The sequence below is a fragment of the Parasteatoda tepidariorum genome, chromosome 9, assembly GCF_982258835.1.
Source record: "Parasteatoda tepidariorum strain Cologne lab strain chromosome 9, Ptep-v5.0, whole genome shotgun sequence".
NCBI lineage: Eukaryota > Metazoa > Arthropoda > Arachnida > Araneae > Theridiidae > Parasteatoda > Parasteatoda tepidariorum.
Window position 1 is genome coordinate 98,947,339 of NC_141763.1, and position 10,097 is coordinate 98,957,435.

A 10,097-nucleotide genomic window follows, 5' to 3' on the forward strand; every position below is an offset into this window, starting at 1 on the left:
AAGAGCAATTACGTTCAGTTCACACAAAAAAAAATTTTAATAGCAGAGGGTTTATGGAAATTTTAGAAAGTATCAAGTGCTAAAGTCACTTTTTCTAATCATCCAATAATTGAAAATTTTAAACTAGCTCTTATATTTTCCACATGAATTTAAAATCTCTACAGCTAGAGAATATTTTAAAACTTTTGCGAACTAAAAATTCATTAATAGAATTCTTACAAGTACCAAATCAATGTGACTTCATTTACTTTTATATTCTTTAAAAATGTCAATGTTATTTAAAAAATTCTCTAAGAAGGTAAAGATTTAGAACAGTGGTTACTGACTGGCAGCCCGAGGGCCGCATCCGGCCAGCGAAGCTCTTTTTGTGGCCCACGAACTAAAATATATTAGTTGCAATTTTTTGTGGACAATTTTATAAAACATTTATATGGGTTTAAAATACATGCCTTTCTTTTTAAAAAAATACTAATTTCTTCGTGTCTGTGAAATTTAACATACCAACGGTGCAAAAAAATTTCTCTTTCAGGTTTTGCATCCAATAAAATATTTATTCAAGAAAATATTTATTCAAGAAAATATTTATAATTTTTTGTAGTTCAATACTTTTCTTTTGAACAACTTGATAAAAATCCGACAGTAATATTTAATGTTCCTTCAAACAAAAAAAAAGTCCTATATAAAATTTTGACAAAGTTGCAGCCCGCCATTTGACTGATGTTTTTAATTGTGGCCCCCGGCCTCATGTAAGTTGAAAACCCCTGATTTGGAACATGACAACAACAACAAATTAAATATCCTTTAATAGAATAACAAGAGGTGGCAAAAATAAATTAGAATGAACTGTCACATTACAAAATCAGTGAATCAGTTAAAGCAATCAAAACTAGGCAATCACTTATAACAAAAAATTAAAACCTTTCATAAATTCAGTTTTTTTAAACAATAATGGTTCACCAATTATAAATTGGCAACTTTATTGAACAGTATTAGTATCTTCTTACCCAAAATTTAAAAATATATAATTAATTCTTCAAAAATAAATTGAATGCTAACAAACTTAAACCTATACAACAAAATAGTAGTCAAAATTTTATTGACAAATGTGATACAAAATATTCATATACATATATTCATACTCACAAATTCATAATCATGTTATATTCATATACATAATACTCTTGAAGTATTTTTTATAACATACAAATGTTTCAAGACTTAAATAACTTATAGACTTTTGAAAACTAAGTAATTAAATTGAAATTAAGAAGCTCTATACAGCTTGGAGATTTTTTTAACCGTTTAACTGCTTTTTTCTTCGTTTCTTTTCTCCACTTTATACAATTAAGGCACAAACTATGTTTTCTGCACATAAATGCACGTTGTAAATATCCTGCACAATTTCGATCCCTGCAAGAGAAATGTGTGTGCATAAATATAAAATAAATATGGAAAGAACCAAGATTTTTTATTGTAAAAAAAATTCAGAACTTACTTTTTATCAATGCCACTACATAATTTCAAATTCTCAACTCTGTAAATGAGCTTTGCAATGTCAAAGATGGAGAACTTTTTCATATCCCGTGCAATTGTAGTTTCTCTATCCATCAGAAAAACCTTTAAAAATAAATTGCAATAATTGCTAGAATTTTAGGAATACAAGTAATACTATCAATACAAGTAATTAATTCAGTACAAGTCAATACAGGTAATCAATAAAAGTAATGAAATTTACCTCCAGTAAGAAATTTTACTTATTTGATGACGGATTTAAATTATTGCTAACAAAAAAATCTCCAGTTTTGCTTTTCAAAAAGCTTAACAAAAAACTGATTTTTGTATCAGTGAAATTCATTTAATCAAATAAAATTCAACACAATTTTTATGATTCCAGGGAATTTGTACACTCTAAGGTTACTCTTCCTTTAATTAAAACAAAGTTCTGTTTACCAATGTGCAGCAAGAATTCTTTCAATATCTTAACTTTACTTCTTTCTGTAAAAGCATTCCCATGCTTAAAATTCAGAAGAGGAAAGCCATTTTAACTTTAGTGTTTCATTTTTTTTTTTCACTGACAAGGAAATACAGACTTCCTGGCAGTAGCATCCTGGAGATAATATTTGAACTTAACCACTCCCCCCTTTTTTCTTTTTTTTTTTAACTCAATAGTCACAAATTTTGAGATTCCAATATATAATAATTTAGGATTGGAAGTCACTCACACAAATGTCTTTCTAAGAAGTTAAGGCAGATGTGTACCAACAGAAAAGGTCTTAGAAATAGATCCAACAACTTATTCTCTTTGAATGTTCTATACCAACAAAGAAGGTCTTAGAAATAGATCCAACAACCTATTCTTTTTTAATGTTCAATCTATTTACTTTCAATCTACTATCAATCTATCTAGCTTACAAAGCCTACTATCAATCTATCTAGCTTACAAAGCCTAGTCACCTCCTAGTTTACAAAGCCTAGAAATATCTCCTAGTAAGTTTGTAGCATACATGGAAGCATTACTTTAAAAAAGCAACAAGTAAAAGTAGAAGTATGTTAACCAAAAATAATGAGTAAAAACTATTGATTTTTAAAGGTAACAAGTAAAATTGAAACACAAGGCTTCTTGCATTGTAATTTTTCGTTAAATCTATCAATTCTGACCTCCCTCTCCGCTGACCCTACAGGAAAGGATCATTATGTTCGAGAAAAAAGTAACAATTTGATTCATTTCAAGTACACACTATGACATACATCTCAAATTATTCATATTTAAACCAAAAATATTCCTTGCATTCCCTATCAGTAGTAAATTGTAAAAAAAAATGCTGTATAAAAAGCTAATTTTAATACCTTTTAACAAAATTTTGAATTTTATTAGTCGCCACATTTTGCACGTTCAGCCGTCCTGGCATCCCTTAGTAGTGAGAATTATGAAAAGATAATAATATTATCCCTTTTTCAGCAAGTCTTACTTTTTAATTCGCCACCAATTTATCAAGAGTTGAGCAAAAAAAAAACAGAGTAGTTGTCATCCCTATGGAAGTATACAGTTTTTCTAATACAGGTGTGTTACCCTCAAAAAATAATGCATAGTGGTAGTTACAAATTCATTACAATATCAACAACTATTTAATTTTTTTGACAATTCTACATTTCTATTTCTTTCGATATCTTCTATTCAAATACTTTTTCCTCCAAAAAGTAACAAAAACACAATTAGAAGTACTAAATTTGAAAAATAATCATTTACAAGTAAAGTATGCACTTTTTACTTTTGTTACTTGCAACAAAAATAAAACTATTGCCATGGATGGAGCGCAACTTTCTCTCATTTTTTGATGTGTCAAATACACTTACATAGGTTATGTTACATATATGACTTACTTTTACAGCAAGGTCTTCAGTAATCACTATTCTTCTTTGAACAGTATAAGCAGGAGTCCAACGACTAAATGCAATAAAGTCATCAAATATATTCACCCTCCACCAGGAATTTCTTGTATCAAACATATTTACATTAGCTTTTATGAAATCAAATGAAACCTGCTCTTCAGTGTCAGAATCTGATGAAATATCATTAGATTCAGTCCTAATGGAATTAGAAATGATAGGGTCGGAGTTACTTTCTGCGGGTTGAAATGAAAAAAAGTCATTCATAGTTTTATCATCATTGCTTTGGTCAGAATAATCATCAGAGATTGCATCATTTGTAGGATATTCAGTCATTGCTATATCACAAGCATTTTGGTCTGAATATTTGTCTTTGAGTGCATCATGTAAAGAAGAATTAGCTATGGTTCTATTTGAAGTATTTTGATTAGAATAATTTTCAGTTAGTGTATCAGGCAGAGGTGATTCTATACAGCTGTTTTGTTCGATAAAATTCTTTGCTAGTTTATCATGTGCAAAAGATTCTGACAAGATTCTATTATATGTGTTTATCCTAGGGGAGTAATTTGTAATTGTATCAGGTGCAGGCGGTGAACAAGTAGTTGAGGATTCTGGATCAGACATGATATGTTTATGTGAATCAGAAAAAGAAGAATTTGTTGATTTTTTTGCATTCCGTCTTTTCTTTAAACGAGATGGTTGCGTGATTGAGGACTTTTCTGGTAAGGTGTGAACAACTATAACTTCCATCAAGACATTTTCTTTTTCTGTTTTTAGTGAAGAGTTGTTATTCTTACTTGTTTCATTATCTAAAAAAAAGTAAGGAATAAGTTTATACAAATTTGAATAATAAAATTTTTTTCACAAAAAACAATATTTTTTTTAATTAAAAAAAAAACTACAGTGGAAAGTCGTATATCCGGAATCGATGGGACCTCCATAAGTCCGGATATTAGATTTTTCCGTATAATAGACCCCAAGGTAAACAAAGCTTAAAATGATCTAATAAACGATCTGAATCTAAGAAGCAAAAAATAAACATTATTTTTCAGGCAATAATGTTTAAGTATTAGAATTATATCTAATCAATCAAAATACTAGAAAAAAATAATTATTGCTTAAAATATAGAAAACAAAAAAAAATGTGACAGTTATGAAAATATTAATTGCTCTCTCCGCCATTTTGAACTGGAACGATTCAAGCAAGGAGAAATTCCCGTCACCCATTAAGGTGGGTAGGTGGAGGAGACAAATTCATTTCCTCCTTACTTGTCATTCAAGTTGAGGGCGGGGGAAGTGCCAAATTTTTATTTTCTCTCTGATCATTGGCTATCAATCAAGCGTAAAGCATGGCAAGCTGATTGGGTTCTCTTTATTTTTTCTTGTGTGACTGAAAGTGACTCCCCCTCCACGTTAACATTTGCTACTTTTTCACCGTATTTCTTCTTTCCTTAACACTCTAATAAAAAGGTTCCAGGAAAAGCCTCTTTTACTAGCCAGCTGCATAGGAAAGAAGGGGGGACTCAGTTGTGCTCTGTTGAAAACAAATCTCCCTCTTTCCCTGCATTCTAGAGGAGGAACGTCACTAACTGTCACTCGACGGTCCTGGTAAATCTTCTCTTCCTCTTTCTGATGATTTATAGGTTCAATGCATAAATCACTAGAAGCTAGAAAAGGAAAAAAAATGTGTCAAAAAATCTCCTTTTTTTTAAGAGACGGGAACATGAAGAGATGTTTGTTTATTTTGATTGTTAAAAAGTGTCCCAGAAATCGACCCTTCCGGAAAAGGGACGTCCGATTATGGGACGTGACACTGTATAAATAACTCATACAATTAATTAATACAATTAAAATTGCTATTTATTCTAAAAAAGAACATGATTTCCTTTTTCGATTTCTTTTTCAAAAATAATATTGAACGTACAAAACTAAACTATCCAAAATACTGAAAATATTAAAATATTAACTTTAAATATTTCTGTTCATAATATATTCTACATAAAATATATTCTTAATATAATATATATAATATATTCTTAATATATTATATGAAGAGAATGAGAAAATAATTTTCTTATTTTAAAAATGAAACTCATTTTTTAATTTTGCAATGGTTTAAGATGGCCAATGAAGCTAATTTGTAATTAGTTTTTAGCTATAATTTACAGATTTAATCTCTTCAAAGAAATAATCATTATGTTTGCAATTTTTCAAGTAAGTTTGTTACAGTTGTATGTGCAAATCAAATTCATAAGGCAATGGCATAAGGCAAAACGATATTTACTATATACAAAAAATTGACCATACAATCAAAACTTTAATACCTGGGAATGAAATCTTTGCTCTTTTAGATTCTGTTTTCTTATTAGAGTGTAATTTTCTTTTTCGTTTGACATATTTTTCCTTGAACTTTTCTTCTCTATTTTCAACAAATGAAGAGTGTCCAGGAACATTAGAAAAAATGCATGGAATAGCATCTGGTTTAAGTTTTTTCGAAGCTCTGAAAATACGATGAATCTGTAAAGGTACATTTAATTTTGATTAAACACTGGGAAAGTCTGATTTAAAGCAGAACATCTCAGAAAACTTACATTTCCATTGAATAATTTTGTTTCAAAATAACTTTCAATATCTTCCTCTCTGAAGTGAAGTTCGCACACAGTATGCTTAGGCCCTAACGTTTTATCAGCACGGGGTATAGCTTTTTTCCACAATTCAAACATGTAAGGGTCCTAAAAAAATTTTTTTTAATTTCACTATTTATTTATAAAAAAAATCCAATTTTGTAAGAAGAAGAAAAATATATACACCTAGCATTAATTTACATTAAAATCACATAAAAATTTTAAAAACATGTCAATAAAATGGAATCTTTCTGCCAATGACCAGTTTTCCAAAAAATCATCACTTTTTTACTCAATTAATTCAATATTTAAAAAAAGGCATTTTTCAGAATCACAATCGCTGTAAAATCAAAATTTTATCTTTTCATGCAAACTGTTTTAATGCTTTGGTACTTTCCGTAATTTTCAATTATAGCTTTTTTAACCGAACCATACTGAAAATTAATAGTTTAATAATATCAATCAATGTTTAAGAATCAAAATCTCTTCTTCTACAGTGCAGAATCTTTTGTTGAGTATCCAAAAAAAAGAGGAAAAATTTTGGCCATCTTGAACTTGAACAAATGAGGCAAAATGCAAAAATTATTATAAAATACGAGAGAAAGGAGTGGGGGGGATTGGCAAAAGCGTTGTGTATTTGGGTTTGCAGTCCAGTTTTCATTTGATCGTTAGATCTTGTTGATGTCAAATTTTTCTGTTTTTACTTTAACAATACAATGTTGAAGCATGGAAAATTTTTAAATGCATATGAAATGGCAGAAAAATGTATTTTAACAAGAAAAAACTTAAGTAAATACAGTATAAATTAAAAATATATACAGTACATGCTGTTTGTATACTTTGCAGTTATTAAAGAACATGTTAATTTTCGATTATTTCATGTATTTAGGTTTGACAGCCAAAAAGCCCTTCCACCCACGACAGGCGCTCGCAAAAGAGACTCTCTGCCTGCCTCAAGTCAAGTTATAAAAAGGTTAATTAAGTCCCATTAAGTTACATACAAAAATATTTTTTTAAAAAAAGACTAAGAATATAAGATTGTGAAACGAAACATATTATATACATCTTTTCAAGGCAGAACTCAAGTAGAGTGGAGAAAGATAGCTAAAGGCCTGGTTAAAACTAAATAATTTTAGTTTATAAGAAAACTGCAAAGAATTCCTAAATATCTATATAAAAACTACGATTTGGAATGAAGGGTATTCCAAATTGTATGAAATATGAAAATTAGATTTTTTTTTACTTGAAAAAGGGGCAGAAATAAATTTTGTCTTAGGACCTGTAACACCTGTGACCAGTCAAATATGCTCTAATATTTTTTACTTTAACAAAATAAACTTTTAAGGAACAAAATATATAATTATTAATGTTCGAAAGATAATTTAACCATTAAAGTACATGAAATTAATAATAGTTTTTAGAATAAATATACCTATTTTGTAAAATCAGGAAGAAAAATATAGGGAGCAATATATTTTTTACATAATTCTGTGTAACATAAAAACAACACTTTTTAGAAATACTGATATCGAAGGGGAATAAAAATGATTGAATTTCAAGGAAGCTTTGTAATCAATTTTTATCAGCAAGGAGAACATTTTATAGCTCTGATAAGGGCAGTGGAGTTAAAATAATTTTACACTTAAAAATGAATAACCTGAGACAAAAAATAAAATAGTAAACTTCAACAAAAAATATATGCCTGGTCATAATTTTTACATAACATGAGCAACTCAGGAATCTTAATTTTTTTGCTTATGTTTCCAAAAGCATTTTTACAAAACCATAAATCAGATTTCCTGACACTTAATCTAATTGAATATCAGTGTTCAATCAAATTTCAATACTAAATGATAATTCTAAAAATTAAAGTTAATTTATTTTTAAAAAACTAGAAAGAGTTTTTAAAATAGGAAAATTGATTTCAAAAAATAAAAAGCAAAATTGATTTTAACTTAGTCTTTTACCTTGGGAGCCTTAAAAAGTGATAGATTTTTCTTTCCTTCCTTTTTTCTTCTAGCTACTTCGGAATCGTAGCCAGTTCTGCAACCGGGTAAAAAACATCTCATAGGCATCACTAAAATTAAATATAAAAAAAATTATTTTTGATTACATTATTTTATGGATATTTCAGAATCGGTACCTGTTTGAGCCAACTAACATCACCACCATGGCACCGAAAGATTTTTGATGCCATGGTGATGATTCTAAAAGATTTTGCAGGGGATTGCCCAAAAATGGAAGCAAGTTTAACTCCTCGAATCGGTCCCTTCAGTGATGTTCCCGCATCCCTCAGTTTCTTCCATGCCACTGCCTAGTTGACTCTTAAATTGTGAGTACCGATGAGGAAATCTTCTCATTATTTCTAATACACACTTAAAACCCCGAGTATCATAGCACTCTTTAAAATCTACAAAACTCAAATTGAGTTACAAACTATTCTTGTTTAACAAACGTTTACGATCAAGTAAAAATAACAGAAAATTTTTTAAGCGGTTAGAAAAGTTAATTATCGTAAACAAACAGGAAAAAAAAATTATAAAAACATATTTTGTAGAAAGATATTTTTCCTATATACTTAGTTAACACATCGAAAAGTATTTTCATGCGTTTAGAACTGAAATAAATGCTAATTACTATCTTAAAAAAATGAAATACCCTTATAATTTAATATTATCTTTCGAAATGAAAAGCTTCCTGGAAAAAAAGTATTGTTGATATCTCTTAATACTTTTTGAAGCTTGTGCTTTGACCCAATGCTCAGCTTGTTGCTAGCATATAAATAAAAATATATAATAGAGTGCCTGACATCACGAATTTTGTTTACCATCAGTTGTGTGGTAAGATCTCATTTCTATTGAATTTGTATGTGTTGGCATATAGTTTTGAATTTTTTCAAATATTGCTGCTTTATTTTCATATTCGCGATCGTAACACCTGAATGCGCCATCTGGTAAGAAGACCGGTCCCATGTAGCCAATGTACCTGTAGCCCATTTCGATCGCCTATAGCAGGGGTGGCGAACCTTTATGCACCAACGTGCCATTTTTTCAAAGAATTGTTTAATGAAGTCATAGACGTGCCGTTAAATAATTTTGACTTCGTGATTATTGGGGAAATAATACGTATTACTAGATACTATCAGCTCAAAACTCTTTATTCACTATGAAAAAAGAATATATTTTGCAATGTCTCAGTTATACAATGTAAGACTGATATTCTCAATATACGGCTAGATCGTACGTTACGAGCAATTAGCTTTCACGATCCCCATTTACTTTGGTGCAAGGCACCCTCTCTCCGCTCCTACTACAGTTCCTCATCACTACCCACCATTATCGATCCCAAACTACCGTCGAATCAATGCACTGAGATATTTATCATTTCCAACATGCATTAGGCGTTATTTTTCCTCACAATTACCAGATTTTCATGCAAATCTCCTAATTTATTTAGTTATAGTGTCTGTCTGAAATATTTAGCCTCGTAACAATATTATAAATAATTGTTTATATTTAATTATCATTCTTATAAACTAGACGTATTATGATAGCTATAAAGATAAATTTACTTCATTAAAATTTTAGACACATTTTAATAATTTTTTTTATCAATTAATTATTTTCAGGTTGTTGAGCTTCCAAAGTCAGGATTTTGCTGATATATTTGAAACACACAATTTCTAATTTGTTTAATAAACTATATAGTAAAATTAAGTTTATGTATACCCCCAGATTTATCAATGTTTTAATTAGAGTATAATTATCTTTATACAAACTAGAGTCAACATTTTTGTGGGTGAGTGTTTTCTTTTTCTCCTTAGGGATTTTTAAGAAATAATTATTTTTAATTTACGTAATAATAAAGTAGACTTATTAATAGCTTAATCAAAATTTTGTTACAATGAAAAAAAAATTGCTTTAATTCGTTATTAATCTTTCGGTTGATTGTGCTAGGATTTTATTTTCGCAAAAAGGAAGGGTTATTTTTTATGTAATAATAATGGAAGTTAACAACCCAATCATTATAAAATGTTTTCGTTATTAATATTGTATGATAGATTCCTACTTTTGTGCATACTTACTA

The 10,097-nt window shown here is 29.1% G+C and overlaps 2 protein-coding genes across 6 annotated transcripts in view; one reads left to right on the top strand and one right to left on the bottom strand.

Annotated features, from left to right (window-relative positions):
* Window positions 1–10,097, top strand: part of LOC107451237 (mutS protein homolog 5) — an 87,065-nt gene that overhangs the window by 9,881 nt on the left and 67,087 nt on the right. The window lies entirely within an intron of this gene.
* Window positions 1,080–9,022, bottom strand: LOC107451251 (uncharacterized). Of its 4 annotated transcripts, none has more exons than XM_071186286.2 (7): window positions 8,839–9,022; window positions 7,979–8,088; window positions 5,979–6,119; window positions 5,712–5,904; window positions 3,382–4,196; window positions 1,496–1,617; window positions 1,080–1,410 (listed from the first exon to the last, which is right to left on the bottom strand). In XM_071186286.2, the coding sequence occupies exons 1-7, from the start codon at window positions 9,005–9,007 to the stop codon at window positions 1,245–1,247; spliced, it is 1,716 nt and encodes a 571-aa protein (XP_071042387.2). In that variant the 5' UTR covers window positions 9,008–9,022; the 3' UTR covers window positions 1,080–1,244. The 4 variants fall into 4 exon arrangements, with proteins under 4 accessions (XP_071042387.2, XP_015922778.3, XP_071042388.2 ...); XM_016067292.4 differs by lacking the exon at window positions 8,839–9,022 and adding an exon at window positions 8,590–8,724; XM_071186287.2 differs by lacking the exon at window positions 5,979–6,119.